The sequence below is a fragment of the Anabrus simplex genome, chromosome 1 (genome assembly GCF_040414725.1).
Source record: "Anabrus simplex isolate iqAnaSimp1 chromosome 1, ASM4041472v1, whole genome shotgun sequence".
NCBI classification, from domain to species: domain Eukaryota; kingdom Metazoa; phylum Arthropoda; class Insecta; order Orthoptera; family Tettigoniidae; genus Anabrus; species Anabrus simplex.
This window is the reverse complement of record NC_090265.1, coordinates 561,578,479-561,601,887: the sequence shown is the minus strand read 5'-3', so window position 1 is coordinate 561,601,887 and position 23,409 is coordinate 561,578,479. Positions and strand designations below refer to the sequence as shown.

General features: G+C 40.6%; 1 protein-coding gene across 1 annotated transcript in view; it reads right to left on the bottom strand.

The window, feature by feature from the left end:
* The window catches only part of LOC136857145 (major facilitator superfamily domain-containing protein 6), a 174,242-nt gene that overhangs the window by 39,739 nt on the left and 111,094 nt on the right, over window positions 1-23,409 (bottom strand). The window contains exon 3 of the mRNA XM_067135562.2: window positions 1,472-1,770. Within this exon, the coding sequence (XP_066991663.2) occupies window positions 1,472-1,770 (299 nt within the window). The remainder of the gene's footprint in view (window positions 1-1,471; window positions 1,771-23,409) is intronic.

The following is a 23,409-nucleotide window of genomic DNA, read 5'->3' as shown; positions in this document are numbered from 1 at the left end:
GCAATTTCTGGCTCAGAGAGGAAAGCAATGGCAAACATCGCATCTTGCTTAATACACCTCATTATAACACTGCCATCGGTTCTTGCGGTTTCTGTATTACATTGTAACTGTCGGTGGTGCTATCTGAAAATCTGACCAGCTTCAGGCCGACAGACAAGTTCAATGTTCATTATTCATTGTTCAATGTTCATTGAAGTAGTATTCACTGGACCTACAAGTAAGACCAGTAATGTCAGTGGCAGCAGAGCAAGTACCTTAGCTGACAAAGCACGATGGCTTGTCAAATAACTCCATTGCCAGAACAGTATCCTCAACAGGAGAGGGACCCCGGTTTAATTCCGGGTTGTGCTGAATCCAGAGTTTGTTATTTTTACTAGTAATTTACTGTTGGAAGTAAATTTGTAATAGTTACATTCTAGTAATTGATATACAGTGCATCGAGAGCTTGGCAACTTTGGAGACTCAGCACACACAAAGTGTCACGTCAACGGTATAATGCCCAGCATGTGGTGCATACTGGTTCATTTATTTGCAGGATGTTGCAGTTACTGGTTCAGATTTAGATAATCTTGTATAATGTGGTTTGAAGTCTGAATAAACACGTAACAATGAAGAGGTTAAGGAATTTCCATTCTCTTATTTCAATACATGTTCTGAATTAGTTATCCTGAAAATAATGAGAGCACAAATATGACATGCAAACTATGCTTGGGAGTGATCATTCTGCAAGTTCATTTAGTCTCATTTAGTGATGACAGTCACTTAATGTCTCTATGCTAAAAAACACAAATTGGAGTACCGGTAATGTATTTTTCCTTGCAAACTTCAATATCATTCCATTCCCATGTTCAGTGTTCATTGAAGTTGATGATTTCCTAAAGATGATGATTGGAGTAAGGGGAACAATTCCCGTTTTTGCCGTCAATTTTTGAGAACAGATGTCTCTTCCAGTTACAATGTTAGGGGAAATTGCTATCCTTGCATTGCATTGTTACAATTAGGTTACCATTTAAATTTCTAAGGTGTATCTATTCCTTCTCTAAAAATGAATGAAAAAGTACACTTTGCCACAAGGCAGCCTTTACAGGAGAGAAAGTATTTCATAAAATAATAATAATAATAATAATAATAATAATAATAATAATAATAATAATAATAATAATAATAATAATAATAATAATAATAATAATAATTTTACTGATTACTTGTTGGAAAAGTAATTGTAATTGAGTAAAATATTCTCATGTAACTGTAACTGAGCCCAATTACTTTGTAGTTTTACCATCACTGGCTGTGTAATTTTAGCTCAGTAGTAAACTCTTATATGGCATGTACTGAATATGCACTTCACAATCTAATAGCTAAAGAAATTAAATATTATTGATGTTGTCATGAAGATCAGTATTCATCAGCACACATTAACTAACAGTGAACTAGTGTGTATTTCAAATAGACAAAATTCAATGCTTACCTGAGACCGGCAGTTGAAGTCAGACTCAAACTCGATGTTGGTCAGTTTGTACTCAGAGATAACAGGTACGGGTGGGTGAGGAATGAAGTACATAAGTATATAGAACATGTTCATAGAACACACAAGGACGATGAAGACCAGCTTACGTTGATCTCTGAAGTAGTCAACGATGAGGCCAAAAAGTGGCTTGGCAAGAAGGAAGAGGATTGGCAGAATTGCATTGATGCTACCAATTACAATCTCCGACACTCCAAGTTGTTTCCCAAACACATTCAGCTGATGCAATATGGGGCCCATAGCTGTGAACACACAAACCAATATCACATTATTTGTTTAGGAGACTGTTGTTTGGAATAAAACAAATATACATTGGGAAATGTTTTTGAGGTGCTTATGGACTAAAAAATTTCAAGTGCCTGGAAGGAGGCATGTAAACACAGTAGGTAGGCCCACTGCTAACAAGGGTTTGTTCATGGATGTATAAGTGGTAGCATTATTTCGTGCTGATTATAATTCGAGGTACCACCCCCATCTGGCCTGGATACATGCAGTTTGGAAATGAGCTGAGTTAATTACACTCTTATGGAAGTAGATCTTCTCATAACTGTTAAAACCAGCGCACTAACTCCTAAAGTCTGCAGGATGTCTGTAGTTCATGTACCAGCTGGAACATACAATCCTGACAGGCAACAGATCCCAGTAATTGTAGACAAAGCACACCCATAGTCAGTGGGAGGCCAGGATGGGTACTGCCTGTACTGGCATCATTTGTCCTACTTTGCTCAATGCAATGATTTAGATCAAGACCATAACCAGGACTCTTTTTCAGTGGGGGCGGTAGAATTTTATGGGAGGGGGGCTTCCAAAAACAAAATTTTAGGAGCAAATATAAATAGATTTCAAGTTATCAAATAACAAATTGTTCAGACATTTTTGGAACAACTTTTACAGCTCAATGGGTTAAGTGGAAAGGTCAGTTCATAGCAGTCTAGTGGGTGCTATACTGTGTGAGACAAAAAGTTCTGTCATTTGTCTAAAAATGGAGATAACCAAAATACTTTCTCATTATAATTATCAAAAATGTTTACAGATTTGATACATTTCTCATAAATTTCTAGTGGCTTGATAACATGAAAATGTTTACTAAAAATTCATTACTTAAATTAAGAAAAGGCCATTTAGTGTCATATTTTTTATTACAGTTACAATTTTTTTAAATTTTAATTTGTAGATGAGGAGTTCTTTTCTCCTCACGTTATGTCATAAACACCTACCTAATGTTGCCTTTTGACAATTTTGTAAGGGATAATTTGTTCAGGAGACTGCAAACTGCATATGTTGCTTAAAAAGTGAATCAGTTGTTTGAATATATTACTATAGGCTATGAAAGATGTCTCTACTTTTATAAATGTTCACATCACCTGAGCTATAAAAAGGGAGGCTAGCTGCAGTCAGTCAGTCAGTGGTGGGCTCTGTGATGGAGTCAGTGTTGGTGCTGGACTTGGATTGAAATGGTACATGCAGTTTGCCTCCATTGAGAGTGTAACTAAAAAGAGCTGCACCACCTCGAGATAAGGACACGAATGTACCTTTACCTTTTTACCGTGCTTTATCGCAGTATACAAGTTGAAAAGTAAATGAATGTCATAAGCATTCATGTCCTCATCTCGAGGTGGTGCAGCTCTTTTTAGTTACATCCTCAAGGGAGGCGAACTGCATGTAACATGATCCACATGAACTGATCGAGATATGTCAAAAACTGGACAAAAGATTGTCACATATGTTTAGGCTTATAACCTTTCAAACATATAGCCTATGTATTTCAACACTTATAATATTAATACAATAGATTTATTGTTTTCTGTTTTCCGTATTGATATGATACTAATAGAAGGCCCAAACAAAACATTTTATATATGAATAACTTGCTCTGGAGTATAAGTAATTGAAGGTTAATGTAAATAAAAAAATGTCTAGTCTAAGGAGTTTGGACAGCCAAAGTAGGGGACTGCCTGTAGGGGTGAAGTACAGTGGGAACTTCGAGGGCCCTGGGACCGCTACGGTAGCTGTGAAGGCCCTTCAGGAACTCTGAAAAGCGGTGGCAAAAGGGGCTCTGGTTAAGACGCAGCAGGTTCCAAAATGGGTAAAAAATAAATAAGTAAATGAATGCAATGTAAATATTAATCTTATACCAGTTGTATAGTATTATTTGAAGTAATTCCACATACTGTATATGAGCTGTGTGTTTAATAGAAAAAATTGTTAATGTAAATTGTATAATATTGTATTCTAGAAAAATTGTATTGTATTGTATTCTAGAAAAATTTTCTTCTCTTGTTAATTTAAAATTTAGTGCTTGACAATAATGTATTTTAGTGTACCATTTGCCACTGAGGTAGACACCCATTTGCAAATAAAGAGAATTTCATTTCATTTCATTTCATTTCATTTCATTTCATTTCATTTCATTTCATTTCATTTGATTTGATTTGATTTGATTTGATTTGATTTGATTTGATTTGATTTGATTTGATTTGATTTGAATGATGGTGCATAATTTATTAAAAACAAACACTCCATAATTCATGCCAAAATGTCAAAGAATTAATTTACTTTTTTCAGTAAAAATGTTAACTACATTCACAGAGAAACATTTAAAGATGGGCAGATTTTTTAGGTTAAATTTAATTGTTTTATTTTGCAAATGTTTGATTTCCTAATAGTTTTCAGTTGATGACTTGAATTTTCAAAAAACCCATATGTATTGTTTCAATATGTCAAGGTCTTTTTTATTTGGTGGGGAGGGGAGACTGAACCCCCATAAACTCCAGGTACAGCCTTCAGTTATTAAAATATGAAGAGGATGCGAGAACATCTGGTGTGTTTGCATGTATTCTGATCTCCAGCCATACTAGCTTTACCGTAGTGTACAAGCTGAAAAGGCATAATACGGTATGTCATAGCATGGTAGAAACGTAAAGGTACATTCGTGTCCTCACCTCGAGGTGGTGCAGCTATTTTTAGTTACACCCTCAATGGAGGTGAACTGCATGTACCATTTCAATCCAAGTCCAGCCCCAACACCGACCGACCGCAGCTAGCCTCCCTTTTTACAGCTCGGGTGATGTGGAACAGAACATTCATGTTGAATCTCCAAGAAAATCACAGGTAAGCCAGCCGGCGAGAACAATACACGAAATGCCAGCCATGTCCTCCAGGCCAGCTGGGAGCTGCCTGGTGAACTGATTCACTAGTCCCTTCCAGGAAATACCAAAAGGGGCTACCACAGGACTGGCAGTAACAGTATATCCATACACCTTTACCAGGGTCCCTGAAGGTACAGTGTATTAGTCGGAGATGGTCTCCCTGTGTTTCCGGAGGAAATTCCTCTTGCAACATGATAAGGGACTTTTCTACAACAAGATGGGATGCTACCTCCTTAAAAGTTCGCAAAAAAACAATACAGTTAGACATCAGATTGAAGAATGGTGGACGGGGTGGGTGGACCTGTATCTTGGCTAGCGAGATCGTCAAATTTTATCGTTTTGAACTTATTCTTTGAGGAATACCTTCTACAAGGAGGAGTTAAATCATATGGAAGACATAGTTGTGCGACTTTAGGCTACTTTTGTCACTCTGTGTAAAGTGCAGCTACTGCGCTGTTTAATGCAGTGCATCGGCAGTTGCAGGGCAGGCCTCAGCTGGTCCATGGTCTGACAGCTCTGCACACCGACCATCCAACAGAAGAGAGGAGCGGTGGCCACGGCTGTACCATGGATCTATGCCTCTGCATTTGGGAAACGGAGAGGGGTGGGTTCCCACCGTCGGCTGTCCTGAGGATGGTTTTCCGTGGTTTTTCATTCTCCTGCACAAAGGTGAATGCCGGTACAGTTCCTGGTAAAGGCTATGGCTGCCAACCCCTCACCTTCTCCAAACATCTCCTTTACTGTATCAAATCCCCCTGGCATGAGAGACATTGTTAACTAGGAGGCTCGCCATCCCCTTCAGAGACGGAATGAAAACCATTTAATAATAGTACCGGTAGTAATGCAGTACTAAAGAATATTTAGACTCAGATGGAGGTCATTCTCAACATCACTCAGGCTGATAATTTTTTTTTTTTTTTTTTTTTTTTTTTTCCAACGTGGTAAGGGCTAATATGGGATACGTTGTGGTCATGGCCTTAGTTAAGACATGTACCTAACATTTGTCTGGTGTGAAAATGGGAAATACGGAAAACCATCTTCAGGACTGTCGTTAGGGTGTGAAGCTATCAACTCCTGAATGTTAGTTTGCGACTATACAGCAGGGGCGGTTTCTCCATAAGGTTGAGGTTTGCGCTACCCCCATTAATTTTTTATGTTTATTTTAGCTAAAGTTTTATCATTTGGATTACTCAACTACTGTATTTTCATTCAACAAGACAAACCTTTCAAGAGCTTGAAAGAGCGAATATTGACCACAGGAGACTACAAGCCGGTACTCTTAGATGTTCACTGCAAGAGCTGAAAAGTTTGCAACAGAGAGTCAATCTGAGGTAGGATGAAACATAGGCTGCGCAGGGAGAGGTAAAGATAGGTGTGGCTTCTTATGCATTGCTTAAATGGAAGTTTATCAACCTGGCTCCTCCTACCCCGGCCAACTTGATGCGTCGCTCTAGCTATCTCCTTGCAGCGCAGCGAGGGATCCAGTCGGCCGTACTCCTATGTAACCAACTACTAGCAAAGTCGCTAGAGACCGTTGGCGCTCAATGTGCGAGTCTGTTATCACTGCCTTCATTACATTATGAAGGCAGTGCTGTTATATAACAGGGATTCACCTAGCGACATTGGATGGAAGTTCATCTGCTGGATATATAATTAATGGCTTTAAATTTGAAAATAAAAACCGCCGTTTCTTTCAGTATAGTCGTAAACTTCGTTATGTGCGTAGAAGTTATGTAGCTTATTGATTTCACTGTGTAAACATTCGTGTCAGCGTGTGTGTTTTTATTATTGTGCGTTTTTATCAGTTTTGCCAGATCATGAATTCGGTGCAGTCTTTAATGTCTGGGCCGTTTCCGCAATGGACTGCCGAAGAAAAATCTGAGGTGAAACGAATCGGTAGGCCCACGCGACATTTAATTTCGAAACCAGATACAATACCGGAATTAGGCTGGCTCAAAGTGTTTCATTTCAATATGGTAAAAGAGTTCGTAAGTGAAAAAAATGTTACTGGGTTGTAGTAATATTCCTGAAAATAAAAATCTAAAATGTTTGTTTTACTTTTAATAATAAAAAGTATTATTGATGTACCTAGATTTGAAAATTAACCTGTAATCATATTATATCCCAAGATAGCGGGTTCAAACCCGGCAGAGGTAGTCGGATTTTTGAAGGGCAGAAAAAAAGTCCATTCGACACTCCATGTCGTACGATGTCGGCATGTAACAGATCTCTGGTGACACATTTGGTGTTTACCTGACAAAATTCATTAAATCTCAGCCATAGACGCCCAAGAGAGTTTCGGTTTACTCGGTCTGCCATCTAGTGGGCCTAGAGTAAAACGGAACGTCGAAATTGACGAGCAGGCAGCCAGATGGCGTCAAATTGAAATGTCTGCACACGGTAGCTGAGGCCATACGATTATTATTATTATTATTATTATTATTATTATTATTATTATTATTATTATTATTATTATTATTATTATTATTGGTAAAAATTGTGCACCACTGAACTTTTAAACCACCAGCCGCCACTGCTATACAGTAGAACATGATAAGTACCGTCCAGTCAAATCGCTTTATTCTTGTTTGTTTATTTGTGGAGATAGTATTGCAACAACGATGATATAGTAATGTTCATGCTTTTTCATTTTATTTTTTTACAATTTGCTTTACACCGCACCGACATGGATAGATCTTATGACGACAATGGGATAGGAAACTGCTAGGAGTGAGAAGGAAGCGCCCGTGGCCTTAATTAAGATACTTCCCCAGAATTTGCCTGGTCTGAAAATGGGAAACCATGGAAAACCATCTTTGGTCTGCCTACAGTGGGGTTCGAACCCACAAACTGCCGAATGCAAGCTTACAGCTGCGCGGCCAACTCGCTCGGTAATGCCCATGCTTATACGTAGCTTGCTGCTACGATTTTACCTTTAATAAACGCATTTAATTTTTCCAGTTCCTTTAGATTTTAAGAGACGCCAAAGTGTCGGATTTTTTCCCGCAGGACACCTTTTTAAGGCGCCGGAAGCCACCGGCACGGAGTTGTCGCATTTAAACGCTCCAAAATGCCATCGACCTTAACCGAGATCGAAACTGCTATCATAACAACGACTAACCGGCTGCGCCACTGAGGTCGGCCATTTTGTCCAGCATTATCATACAGTCATTTCATTCATCAATAATCTGCATTTAGGGCTATCGCCGAGGTGGCAGATTCCCTATCAGTTGTTTAGGGCCTACTATATTATGTGTTCGTTAAATAGAAATGCTAAAGCCACATTTCATTTGATGATCTCTGTTACCCTCCCCCAGTAGCACCTTTATTAGTTTTATGGCAGACAATGTGGCTCGGGCAGTAGAAGGCTGGCTCTCTGGGGAAAAGTTGCTAGGTTCGATCCCGACTCAGTCCGGTGCTCAAAAATGCCAGTCGCGTGTCGGAAGATTCATCAGCACGTAAAAGAATTCATGCGGGACGTATTTCCGGCACCTCGGCCTCTCTAAAAACCGTAAAAGTAATTAGTGAGACGTAAAACCAATAACATTATTATTATTATTATTATTATTATTATTATTATTATTATTATTATTATTATTATTATTATGCCTCTGCTCGTGAGACTTAGTGTTTACAGTGCGCCATGTCTTCTGGTATAGGTTAGGGCAATTTTGTTACTTTCATTGATCTGTCCCTGTCTTATCCTAGGCTTTAACAATGTGAAAGTGACTGAGGTATGAGCGATGCTAGTAATGCCGTTCCTTATGCAGCCAATCCCTAGTATGAATGGTGTGAAAATGTTGCTCACAGTGTCGATTGGTGCATGCGTTTCAGTGGGCTTGGCAGACTGATATGTACTAGCAACTTCTGGTTCCGTGAGGAAAACAGTGGGGAAGCTACTTCACTCCTCATTTCCCTAATACGCTTCTTCAGTGATGCCTAGGCGATCTAAGTCAGCTAATGGTGGAGCTGATTAGGAACCAACCAGTCTTCGGTTTGAGGACTGAACATACATTTATTATTTACCTCTTATTAAATTAATTAAGTACGATTAAAGTTCCTATCTCCTTTCGTATGATCCGAATGCATTCTTTCATGTACACCCACGCACAGAAATGGTGTCCCGACATAAACAATCAACACTGCCCGACTCCAGTACCGAAAAGGAAGGGAAGAGAGTGAAGGGGTAGTGTTGAAGGCCACTCCAGTACCGAAAAAGAGGGGAGGGGTAGTATTGAAGGCCACTCCAGTACTGAAAAAGAGGGGAAGGGAGTGAACGGGTAGTGCTGAAGGCGCGGTGTGTGTATTGCTATACATTCACCACTGTGCCCATTTCAATCACAATAGTCTTGTAGCGGGCTGTCTACCTGCAGCAATGCGTTAAGCGAGGAGTTGGGGGGACGCTATGCTTTGTTTATATCGGGACACCATTTCTGTGCATGCGTGTACCCTGCAATGGCAACACTACCTGCAGCGTACTGACAAAACACCGAAGACCAGTCCAAATGGGCCTGGGAGGGTCGCAGCAGGTTTTCACAGTTCTACGGCACTGAAGACGCACATCGGCTTTCTCCTGCTGATACCTTGTATATATATATATATATTTACAATTGCTTTACGGCGCACCGACACAGATAGGTCTTATGGCGACGATGGGATAGGAAAGGGCTAGGAGAGGGAAGGAAGTGGCCGTGGCCTTAATTAAGGTACAGTCCCAGCATTTGCCTGGTGTGAAAATGGGAAACTGCCGACAGTGGCGTTCGAACACACTATCTCCCGGGTGCAAGCTCACAGCTGCGCGCCCCTGACCGTACAGCCAACTCGCTCGGTGATATATTGTATGCCTTTAGACAACACAGTCGATGTATTCAGTTTCAACACTAGTTTGTTACCCAACTTGCAGCCCTCCCAGTTTGATGGCGAACAGCCGTTCCCAGAGTGTGAAATCGCAGGGGGAGGGAATTCTAGAACACATATATTACTGAAATTAATGTTTTACTGTGCATATTTTCATAAAAATATCAGCAATAATAGCCTACACATAACAGAGCCTCCGTGGCTCAGACGGCAACACGTCCGCCTCTCTCCGCTGGATACCGTGGTTCAAATCCCGGTCACTCCCTGTGAGATTTGTGCTAGACAAAGCGGAGGCGGGACAGGTTTTTCTCCGGGTACTTCGATTTTCCCTGTCATCTTTCATTCCAGCAACACACTCCATTCTCATTTCATATACTCTTATCAGTCATTACTAAATCACTTTGCGAGTGGCGACCCCATCGTACTCATAGCCTATACCGTATATGTTTCATTCATTACATCCCTGACCCGGTCAATGACTGGAAAACAGGTTGTAGGTTTTCATCAATACACATAATATAGAAATAATCGAATGACTACCAGACCTTGAGCAATAAAGCAACATAGCGGTGTCGACTCGTCACCTGCAGCCTATTATTCATGTTTCAAAGTCAACCTGAAACCCGGGCAAAAATATAACTTACTTGAAGCTTTCCTCCCTTGTCATCGCTGTAAGTAGCTCGAGCTTACACCACGTCTGTACTTCTTTGAGAGGGTGTGTTTCCGATATGTAGTCAATAGAACAATATTGTGTACAAACGGAATGACCTTCCAGTGTGTATCATTGTTGTTGTAACAACAGAATTCAGAAACAAAAATATTTAAAATGCATTTTTTCTGGGGGGGGGGCGGGTAATTTACTTACTGGGGAATTATATACCCCCTCCCCCGCCGGGCACTGCCTGAAATAAACACTAGTAGTTAAGCCCTATGATCCTTCTCCGCCCCAATTTCTTTCTGATTTCGCGCCCTGGCCGTTACTGCTAACCAGCGAATGTAACGGGGAAGTGTGTGTGTAGGTTTTTCCTTACAGCAAACATGAATGGGAGAAATTTAAAACTATGCAGGGGATGGCGGAAATAGCACTGTGTAGAAGCGGTCTTCTTTCTAAATTCAGTCCCGAATGAGCCCAGCCAACATTTCGAAGTGTGAGATAAGATGTGGTTTCACTGGAAGGAAAGATATTCTTAAAGATGCTTGCACAACAGCAACATCTGCAGATAATAATGAATGGGGTAAGATAAGGCGCACGTTGTTGGGTGTGCACACTCAACACGTTTGTCCTTCAGCTGATTGTCGACCTTGGTGAGGAAGGAATGCAGCTGATGCATGTGGGTCACAGTAGGGGGTAGGTACACACAGCCCACATGAAAAGGAGTCCTTCCACCCGAACAATTTTAGGTTCCTTTTCGAAGTCCAATGATCTTGCACGCAGCTGAGACTGTGGCGATAAAGAAGCTCAACGTTACAGTTTATAACGTCAAGGGTCGTTGAGAATGTGAGTTCGTAGTCAATATGAGGCCTCCTCCGTGGTTAGCAATTTCCCACCTTGTTGGCTCGAGTTCGATTCACTATCCTGTCACGAATTTAAGACAGGTTAGAGGATTTGCGACCGTATATGTTTAGCCTCTTTATTTAACATCGCTCTTACACAGATAAGTCTTATGGCAACGAGGCAAAAGAATAGGTCTAGGAGTGGGAAGAAAGCGACCGTGGTCTTAATTAAGGTATATCCCCAGCATTTTCCTGGTATGAAAACGCGAAACCACGGAAAACCATCTTCATGGTTGCCGACAGTGACGTTCGAACGCACTATCTCCCGCATGCAAACTCACAGCTATGCGACCCTAACTGCACGGCCAACTCGCTCCGTGGTATGTTTTTGGACTCAGTTACTTAACTAAACCGAGCAAGTTGGCTAAGCGGTTTGAGTTACGTACTTGTCACAGATGGTGGGTTCGAACCCCACTGTCGGCAGCCCCGATTATGGTTTATTGTTGTTTCCCATTTTCATACCAGGCAAACCTTAATTAACTACCTTAACTACCTTAATTAACGTCACGGTCGCTTCCTTTCGAGTCCTAGACCTGTTCTATCCCATCGTCGACATAAGACATGTCTGTGTCTGTGCGGCGTAAAAACCAACAACAACAAAAATATAGAAAAATTGTTACTGCATTTATAACCTAAATACAAAAGTTGCAGTAGAATTTATATAAATTGACATCTAGGAAGTAGTTTCTCCGCATGAACTCCAGACCTATGCTGAAATAGTACTTAACAAATGTCATGGGTGCTTCTTTGTCAGTTCCAACTAAATATACAGTTAATAGATATTCTGAGCAAGAGTCAGACGGTAGATAGTGCTCAAATACGCCATCCTCGTGTCTGTAGATTTACTGGAACGTAAAAAGAACGCCTGTGGGACAAAATTCCGGCATCTCCACGTTTTCGAAAACCATAAAAGTAGTTGGTGGGACGTAAAATAACATTATTATTATTATTACTATTAAGATCGATTCGCGTAGATTAGATTTATTTTGTGCCTTTCCTGGCGAGACATAGTATTTACAGTGCACTATGTCTCCCGGTATTGGCTAGATCACATTTGTTACTTACAATGACGTGTCTCAGTCTCATCCTTGCCTTTGACGATATGTAAAGGCGGGTACAGATATGCGCGCTGTACTCTGTAACGTAACATCGTCGCGTGCCAAGGTTAAACGGGGACTGTTACGCACCACGGTTGCGAGGTAAACATTTCCACCGCGCACTGGGCCGCTAGGATCGCTTTCTTGCCGCCTGTCTAGCGCCTTTGACGATATGTAAAGGCGGGTACAGATATGCGCGCTGTACTCTGTAACGTAACCTCGTCGCGTGCCAAGGTTAAACGGGGACTGTTACGCACCACGGTTGCGAGGTAAACATTTCCACCGCGCACTGGGCCGCTAGAATCGCTTTCTTGCCGCCTGTCTAGCAGGTTCGCGCCTTAATAAGTATTTTTTTTGGTTTCTTTGTTATTTGCTTTACGTCGCACCGACACGGTTAGGTCTAGGAAGGGGCTAGGAGTCGGAAGGAAGCGGCCGTGACCTTAATTAAAGTACAGCCCCAGCATTTGCCTGATGTGAAAATGGCAAACCACGGAAAACTATCTTCAGGGCTGCTGACAGTGGGGTTCGAAGTGAGATGGTTGTGAATGTGTGTATTCTTCTGATGTTAAACATCCGCAGTTCCAATCACGGCTTATTCACGAAAAATTAAAGGTACAGTAGTGGAATTTCATTTCACTAGTTTCCAGTGAATGTTCAATGTTCGAAACATTATGCGGAGGAAGCATTACGCATGAGATACGACTTCCAGCTGATGATACTAGATCTCTGTTCCTAAGTTGTGATCCCAGTTATGTCATAAAAATATGCGATCCCAAAATTTGTCACTGGACTTTGTTTGTAAAGAATGCTACCGTGACCGGCAATCATTTGAGAGGCCTCTTCAAACTCAGAGATCTTCAGTTATGAAACCGGTAAGGAAACTAACCATAAAGGTAATTTGTCCAGCAAATTTGGAGTATATGAATGTAGCAAGAGCTGAAAATATTGATATTTTCCCCTTAAACAATCTCTGGTTTGAAAAGTATGGAGGTGGTTTGCCCCAAGAGCATTAAAGACGAGACAGTTTAAAATAAACCATTTGTCTTATGGAGCATTTTATAAAATTGTTCGATACGCATAACGTCTGCAGCACTTTGCATGGGACATATTCCAGGAATGAGAACAAACGAGCATTTTTTGGCACTGAAGATGCGCGCCTCAGTTGATTAATTAATGATTTCCTGTCAAATATTAAGAAAATTCAAATGCATTCAGGAAAAGTGAGAAGATTCACGGTGGAAACGTATCAGGTACTGATCTTGACTACCCAATCCACTGTGGCCTGCGTAAAATACCTCGTAAGTATATATTTGCATTATGTATTGACGAGTAACCTAACAAACGATGACATCGAGACGCAAAGCGGGATACAATGACACTACGGACGCAAGGTCATACCTTAACGCAATCGAAACAACGCTCCATATTGGGATTATTGCGGCATGAAAGCATGGCAATGTTGAGCTGAGGGATAAAGAGAAGACCCACACTGTACGAACCAGTTTACTACAATCAAGAGAGTTCCAGATGGATGAAAAAGGTACAACGCATGAAAGTCGCGAATATGTGCAAATTCTGCAGCTTCCTGAGCACATAGGGGCCTAATGGCAATAATTACAAAACCCTTGGAAGGTAAATTACATCAAATTTGTTTGAACAATACTTTATTGTCAAGTGTTGGCTAGTATATAAATATGATTAATTTGTTTCAAGATCAGCAGCTAAAATGCCTGGTATTTCTGTAGTTATGGTAGCATGATACTTAGTGTGAGTGGCAGAAGACAAACGGACTGTGAAGGCTGTTTAGAACATATCTCTTTTCCAGCTACTCGAAGTCCAACATTGTGTCGTATTCATTCTCAGGATCGAGGAGCCCTCAGGCACCCGAAATCATCGTCCGTGGGACTTCTGCAGTACACGACGCAATTTGTCATCTCTGCTGTGCAGTACTTGCCTCGAAGAGAGTTACTAAAAAGTGTACTTTTTTTTCAAAAGACATGTTTATCAGTGAAATTAAGTGTAGAAAGTGTAAAGACGATAAACCACCTCTTTCTACTCCAAACATTTCTGAGACCTCTATAAGACAACATTACTTCGAGCTACTCAAGCAGAAGAAAGGGAGTTTTGAAACTTGAAAGAAGCCTCTAAAAGGAAAGTTTTGAGACTTCAGAGATATATCCAAGCCAATGAAGCACTGCTCTATAAAGTACTGTCAATAATCGTAAAAACATTCAGCTCTGTTTGTTTAGAATATATACTTATTGACATATACGGCCATGCGAACACAAGGGGGCAAGAACGCGAACCTAGCGGCTGAATGGTGAGCTAGGATGCCGCCCGTTTGCATGAGTGCAATATACTCAAGGCCTTGTATTATAGCGTAGGCAACGGTACGTTCAAGCATGCTCAGCGCGCAGCATTTTGATGCGACGCGGAAAAACCGACAAGCAGTGGAACGCAGCGAACCTCGTTCCATATCGTTCACGTTGCGGACTGAATTACCTAGTACCTTCCAGACAGAAGCACGATGACTTATAATCCTATTGTGCCTCTTCAGTGATGCCTAGGCCATCTACGACAGCTGAGAATGGAGCTGTTGAGGCTCAAACCAGCCTTTGGGCTGAATATTCAACATAGTGAATTATTTTATCTAACAATATTAGGATTATCACTTTCTCCGAAATGTAGAAATCCAAACAGTTCCCTGTTTTTTTGTTCCGAGGCACACGAAAAAAGGATTTTAAAAATCCGAAATGTTTCCTATGTGCCGTTAAAAGCTAAACTAAATACGTAATTCAACCTTTAGTGGCCTTCTTGGCACTGGAGTGATTACAATACAATGTTTAAAATTCTTATCAACCTTCCTCTCTCATAATCCACATTCTGTTATATGAACCTACTATGTGTGTTTGCAGATTACGAAGATTACTTCTATGACACTGTAATGTCACAAGTGTATCAGACATACAAAGTGAAAATAGAACAAGATAACTAGAATTGTAGGATCTCAGAAGACACATAAGGAAAGCTGTTCATAAAGTTGATCACGATGTACTTTTAAATAAATTAGCGTATTATGAGTTCTCTCACAGCCTAATCAAATTACCGGTACTTGCATTTTATCTCTGTGATGGGGGACACGAGAGAAACCTCCCAGTAGGGTGTATTTGCATGTGATATTGTTATACATCCGGGTTTCTCCTGGGCAACGGACTAGGACTCTTCCTAGACAGCTGATTCTCTCACACCAGAAGCAGAACTAATCAATCTTAAAATGTGTTTTAAGAAACGGCTCTTTTGAGAGCCATCCATGACAATAATATCCATAAATATTGAAGGCATGTCAGCTGCCAAAGAAGAACTCTTACAAAAACGATGCCAAGATCAAAAATTCAGGAAACGCGTAGGGATGAACATCAGAAACGGCCAAAGATTTCAGGAATGATTTTAGTTGTAGAAAGGCCATATGTCAGTGCTGTATTTGTAAAGCCAGATCTCCAGATCAGCAGTACTCATACTGAAGATAACGGCATCAAAATAATCACCATGGAGCTAAGCAACATGACCAATACATCTGTGTACAAGCCTCCAAATGAAAAGTTCTCTTTTTCGCCACCTGCAAATTTTGGTAAACACACAAAGCCAATAGTAATCGGTGAGTTTAACAGCCGTAATCACGTCTGGGGATATGCTAAAGAAGATGAGAATGGAGAGATTGTCGTTTCATAGGCTGAAACTCAGGAGCTTTCCCTCATTCACGACAATAAGCTTCCCTCCTCCTTCAACAGTGGAAGATGGCACAGAGGGTATAACCCAGATCTTCTCTTTGTAATCAAATGCGTTGTGCAGCAATGTTCTAAAGAAATGGGCTCATCAATCCCAAGAATAAAACACCGGCCACTAATATGTCCATAAGACCACACGAAGTTCGGTTCAGACGGAGATATAACTTTCGAAAGGCTGACTGGAAAAGGTTTTCCAGTATGTTGGATGAGGGGATAAAAACTGTCTCTCCTATATCCGAAGATTATGACAAATTCATTGATATCGTGAAATTCCGTTCACGGGCATCAATTCCCAGAGGCTTCAAGGTAACTCTTGAAACAACTGCTCTGCTGCACGATTACTACAGGTTTCACGAAGAAGACCCATTTAGTGAGCAAACTATTCAAGCAGCACAAAGTGTTCTTTCCTCTACCTCCCAGGCAAAGAAGGAGACTTGGATGAAGTTGATGTCTGAAGTCGATATGGGTGGGAGCAGTTAAGAAGCTTGGAGACTTAAGACGATTGAGCAATGATCCTTCTCAAGCTAACACACATGCCAATGTATGTTCAGATCAAACAGCACACCAACTTCTGCTTACTGTAAAACCAAAACTTTCCATGAAAATAGGGAAGAATCCTCTAGTCAGACAACCAGACGAGAACAATGAGTTATCTAAGCATTTCACACTAACTGAACTCGAATTATCTCTCAGTAAATGTAAGATTAGGAAGTCAGCAGGACTTATGACCTTCGAATGGAACAAATTAAGAACTTTTGTCCTACTGCGAAGTACTGGTTGGTAGAGCTCATGAACAACTGCGTTCAGTCTTCTATGATACCTAAAATATGGAGGAAGGCTAGGGTAATAGCCATTCTAAAACCAGGCAAAGACAAAAATGATCCTAGAAGCTACAGACCAATTTCCTTATTGTGTCATCTTTTTAAGATTCGGGAGAGACTTATCCTCAATAGGTTGACTGATAAAATCGAGCCACTTCTGATTCCACAGCAAGTTGGTTTCAGAAGAGGGAAAAGCTGAACATCGCAGGTGTTAAAATTAAGTCAACATATAGAAGATGGTTTTGAAAGCCGGAAAATCACAGGAGCTGCATTTATAGATCTCTCGACAGCATATGATAATCACCGAATTCTCCTAGAAAAGGTACATAGCGTGACAAAGGACTTTAATCTGATTTGTGCCATTAGAAACCTACTTCAAAATCGAAGTTTCTTCGTTGAGGAAAAAGAAGCAGGTGGAGGATACAGAAGAACGGACTGCCTCAGGGAAGCGTGTTGGCACCAATGCTTTTCAATATTTACACCAATGATCTGCATCTTCCCGCCAGGACGAATAGTTTCATCAATGCTGATGATTGTGTCATCAGTCAACACTTCTCAGGGGGATAACTTTGAGACGATTGAACAAACATTGTCCAAAGCTCTAGACACTCTCGCTGGCTCTTACAAGAAGTATCAACTAACACCAAACCCAACTAAGACGCAAACCTGTGTTTTCCATCTAAACAACAGAAAAGCTTCCCGAACTCTGAAGGTCACTTAATAAGGCATGGCATTACAACACTGTCCTACCCCGAAGTACCTCGGAGTCACTCTTTTTTTTTTTTTTTTTTTTTTTTTTTTTGCTAATGGCTTTACGTCGCACCGACACAGATAGGTCTTATGGCGACGATGGGAGAGGACAGGGCTAGAAGTTGGAAGGAAGCGGCCGTGGCCTTAATTAAGGTACAGCCTCTGCATTTGCCTGGTGTGAAAATGGGAAACCACGGAAAACCATCTTCAGGCATGCCGACAGTGGGATTCGAACCCACCATCTCCCGGATGCAAGCTCACAGCTGCGCACCTCTAACCGCACGACCAACTCGCCCCGGTCGGAGTCACTCTCAATTGTGCCTTAACCTCCAGAAAACACTGTTTGAACATCAAGCAGAAAGTGACTGCTAGAAACAATATTGCGCGGAAGCTAACTAGAACATCTTGGGGAGCACATCCAGATACAGTGAGGGCATCTGCTCTTTCGCTCTGCTATTCCGCAGCCGAATACGCATGCCCGGTGTGGTACAAATCTTGCCATGCCAAAGCAGTTGATGTAGCACTCAACGAGACCTGTCACATTATTACTGGATATTTGAGACCTACACCTTTGAAAAAAGTGTATTGCCTTGCAGGGATAGCACCTACCGATATCCGCCGTGAAGTAGCAGCCAAGAAAGAAAAGAGAAACACGTTGACATCTGAAGCCTACGCTTTGTTTGGATATGAGCCATCACGCCAGCGCCGTAAGTCTAGGGAAAGCTTCTTGAGAGTAACCGCAACACTTGCAGGAACAGCGCAGCAAGCAAGAATTCAAGAATTCAAGAATGACAAGACAGGAGTCAACATACGAGTATCAGTCAATGGATAACCCCAAAAGGGGAACTCCCTCCTGGCCACATTACAGATTGGGTGAACTGGAGAGCACTGAATAGACTGTGCTCTGGTGTCACGCGGTGCAGGGTTAACCAGAAGAAATGCGGTTTCGAAGTGTGTGTATGTGGAGAAGAGCAGACCACAGCCCATTTGCTGCAATATAGTTCATGCCCATTCAGTTGCACAACAGAAGACCTGGTTAAAGCGAAGCCAAGTGCACTTAATGTCGCAAGGTTGTGGGCTCACATAGTTTAATGTGGCTCTTCGTCACTGAAGAATGTATATTATGTTTTACTTTATTTCCTCATATTTAATTTAAAACGTATGTATGCTTCTGACACGATATAAATAAATAAATAAATAAATAAATAAATAAATAAATAAATAAATAAATAAATAAATAAATAAATAAATAAATAAATAAATAAATAAATAAATAAATAAATAAATATCCGTGATGGGCAACAATTTATATATTAAAAAATGTTTTACGTCGTACCGAAACGGCGACGAATTTATATATTATGCAGAATTTGACTCTGAGTGTTATAATACTTGTTCTGGTGTCACAGGGTTCAAATCCTGGACCACTGCTCTTCTTATTATATACAAATGATCTTCCTAAAGGCACAGAGTATTCAAACATACCATTATTCCCAGACGATGTAAAAAAAAAATTATTGTCAAGACCAATCGGTCGTAGGAGGACTGTAGATCTTTTTTCAGAAGGACCTCTATAGCAGATCACATTGGAGCGTTATTAACAAGTTAGATTTAAACAAGTGCCATGTCTTGATATTTTATAGGAAATAAAAATAATATTAGTCTCTTATATAGTATGTTGATTTCAACTTATCATTAGAAGAGATGCGAATACTCATCTTTTTGCTATCTATCATAATAATTTTATCTGCACATTGCTCAGAATGAAAAAAAAAAGTGGTATTTCTGTATAGATCGTATCCACCTCATCAGAGGAGTTAATGAGATAACGTGATATATGATAGTAGGAAGGGAGATGGTGAAACCCGGCACCGACATACAGCCTACTCCTGTCGATAAACAACCATGGGGGTCACCTCAATATTTTACGTCCCCATCCGACGAATGACCATTAACAGAGTCATATGCTCTCACTCCATATGAGCACTGCGAAGATCTTGAATTCTATCCAGCCTTTTGGCACACAATCTAGAGATTATATATTATTTTTTCGGCCAACGGGACTCGAAGCGGCTAACGACGACAGTAGCGGTGATTAAGAGGGGGGGGGGGGGGTCGCCCCATCTTTGTGCAGAAAACGTTACATTTCTATTCCATTTTAGCCGACTGAAACTAGGAATTATAGGAATTATTTAAAAAAGCAATTTGTACAAATCCTGTTGTCTAATCAGCCAATTTCTTCCTCTATTTTCTTTAATTATTAACATAATTATTAGCGGGAATACGCACATGTTCATCGCGGCTAACCGATTTGTATAGCGCCGCAGAGAAAGTAGCGGAGACTTTGCATGTGCTGTGAGGAAGGGTAGCAGTTTTTTGTTGTTGGTTTTTTGCCAAGATCATGGGCATGATTCACCCGCTTGCCGCGCGCAGTCGTCAGTCTGGCAGTCTCTCTAGTGTCTGTTAGTTTCTTAGTTGTTTTTTTTTTTTTTTTTGCTTTACGTCGCACCGACACAGATATGTCTTATGGCGACAATGGGATAGGAAAGGCCTAGGAAATGGAAGGAAGCGGCCGTGGCCTTAATTAAGGTACAGCCCCGGCATTTGCCTGGTGTGAAAATGGGAAACCACGGAAAACCACCTTCAGGGCTGCCGACAGTGGGGCTCGAACCCACTATCTCCCGATTACTGGACACTGGCTGCACTTAAGCGACTGCAGCTATCGAGCTCGGTTTTCTTAGTGTTTAGTCAAATACTAAATGCCTGTGTAATTGTATAATCACGCCGTACTTCTATTTAATAATGTTATTTGCTTTACGTCCCACTAACTACTTTTATGGTTTTCGGAGACGCCGAGGTGCCGGAATTTAGTCCCGCAGGAAATCTTTTACGTGCCAGTAAATCTATCCACACGAGGCTGACGTATTTGTGCACCTTCAAATACCACCGGACTGAGCCAGGATCGAGCCTGCCAAGTTGGGATCAGAAGGCCTGCGCCTCAGCCATCTGAGCCACTCAGCCCGACGTACTTCTATTTAATTGTAATAAACGTGTAATATTGTTCTTTTGGTGAAAGCTTTATTGTATAGTATTGAATCAAAAAATATTATTACCGCACTTTCAAGTTGGTAAACTGTCAATATTTACCTCTCTGTCGAAATTCGCTCTGAGAACATCAAAATCCTTACCATTTTGTATCAAACTCGGGTACTTTTTGTTGTCTGTACATTTTTGCCCCCGTCCCCCTTCTAATTCCCAATCACCGCTACTGAACCACAGTGTCAGGCCATACAGATTTCACGTCTTAACGATCATGATGACCACCAGGCGGGCTAGGTGGTTCCTTTTTAAATTTAGACTAATGTAGTAGTGTGTGTGGTTGATGTCATTACTATCGTACCTGTCTCAAGCACAATAAATACATCAATAAATACATAAACACATTTGTAAGTGGATCAACTTCTTCCAGATGTGATTCACATTGCACATGATGATGCAACACTCTATTGAAACGTTGTGAATGCTGATGCAAGACAGGGCTGATGCAATTTGGTGATTCCCCGAGCTGTGTATTAACTGGCGGCTGGGCTGGACTAGGATGGGATGGGACATGCACCCACAAGCAAAAGTGAGCCTGACGGTCAAGTGTCGCCAGGTCTCCCGAGGTATTTTCCCGCATTCGTTTTATGGTTAATCCACACCAAAGTTAATAAACAGCAAAACAGCTGTTTGTGAGGTTACAATGGACAGAGTCAGGAAGAAAAAAATTCTTATAGCTTCAGCTTTCATTATTTAACTGAATACAATTAGAGAAAAGCACAGACGCCAAGTGTGGCAAGGAAATATATTGGAAAGGCGAGTAGAATTAAGTCTGGAGAGAACACTTATGTCAGAACTTTTAATTCATGATGCAACAAGCTTTCAAAATTTTCTTCATAATGCTCCCACATGGCTTTCAGTTCTCGTTGACAGTAATTGGGTCTGAAATTGCAAGTAATGATACAGATTATCGGAAGGCCGGCTCCACTAACGACAGGCTATTTTTATAGGTATAACTTTAAGATTCCTAACAACTGGTGACTCAGACATTTCACTTATATACCTATTTGTCTACAGTATCAAAACAACGCAATTTCGGTTTCCAGTTCGTGAACGAATTCGATCCACGAAATGTCACTGTATTATTTGTCCCAAGTGGAAGATAATAATTGCTCTTACTCAAAGAAAGCGTAAAATCTGCGGTAAATTTACAAAAAGGTACGAAATATTTTACTTGTAGAGAATAATATGGATACATACGTTACTACCTTACAACTATTTTTCCGCTACGTTGCAGCTCTTGCGTATGTGTTTTGTTTGTCTAACACTTTCGTGTGTGATGACTTTGCTCACTGAAGTTGTTTGAATTAATTAGGTGTCGTTTTCTTCATGTTGGCCATTCGTTTTGTGCCCTAACTCATTCATTATTATTGGTCCATTCAACAAAACAGTAATACACTTATTAATCCAGGATCATACTATTTTGATGTTTGAACTGCCCGCGCTAGTCATATAGACAAAGATACTGAGAATTCACAGACATAGCACTCCCATTCGTTAGTGCTAAATCTGGACCTCAAGTAAGAAACAAAAGACGGCACGAGCAGCGGAATACAACATAAGGGAGTCCTGTCTACAGCCCGTAAGTACGTATACATATTTCTCTAAATATTTCTCTAGTAACGGCGGTATTTGTTAATTTACCGCAGATTTTACACTTTATTGACTGAAAGCAATTACTATCTTCCGTTTGGGCCAAATATTACAGTGTAATGTAAATGTAGCAAAGGCTTTTCAGTCTGTCAAACACATAGCAAATACAATGTAAATTAAAACACTAAAAGCATATCTGTAAAACACACACTAACATACAAAGAATGACATGTTTCGTTCTACAAGAACATCCTCAGATTCTATCAAATCACTTAAAATTTGATAGAATTTGATTTGATAGAATCTGAGGATGTTCTTGTAGAACGAAACATGTCATTCTTTGTATGTTAGTGTGTGTTTTACAGATATGCTTTTAGTGTTTTAATTTACATTGTATTTGCTATGTGTTTGACAGACTGAAAAGCCTTTGCTACATTTAACTAAGTCAACACTGGAAAACATGGCTTCTTTTTTAACAAAATATTACAGTGGCATTTAGTGGATCGGATTCGTTCACATAACCGCAATTTCAGTTACTGTATTGTGTCTGAGGTGTTTGAAGCTTTATAAAACAATATCAAGGAATTGGTAAAGGTACGAAATAAAAAAGTCTTCATTTAACCTAGTTAGGATAGTATTAGGCCTTTGCTGGCAAGATATAGTGTTTACAGTGCACTATGTCTTCTGGTATGGGCTAGAATAAAATTGGTACTTTCATTGACCTGTCTCAGTACTTATACTTGGCTTTGACAATATGAAAGTGGCTGAGGTATGAGTGACGCTCGTAATGCCATTCCTTATGCAGCCAGTCCCTGCTATGAATGGTGTGAAAATGTCACTCATAGGGTCGGTTGGTGCATGCATTTCAGTGGGCTTGGCAGACTGATGTGCAATAGCAACTTCTGGCTCAGTGAGGAAGGCAACGGGAAACTACCTCACTCCTTATTTCCCTAGTATGCCTCTTCAGTGACACCTAGGCCATCTGTGACAGCTAATGGTGAATCTGTTGAGGATCCAACCAGCCTTCGGGCTGAATACCCAACATACATACATACAGGATAGTATTATTTTGATAATATACAAGCGATTATTGGGGGTTAGGTTATTCAGCGAGGAACGAAGCTGGAAATGAAACTACATTAGAACACTGCTAACATAATATAATACAGAATTAAA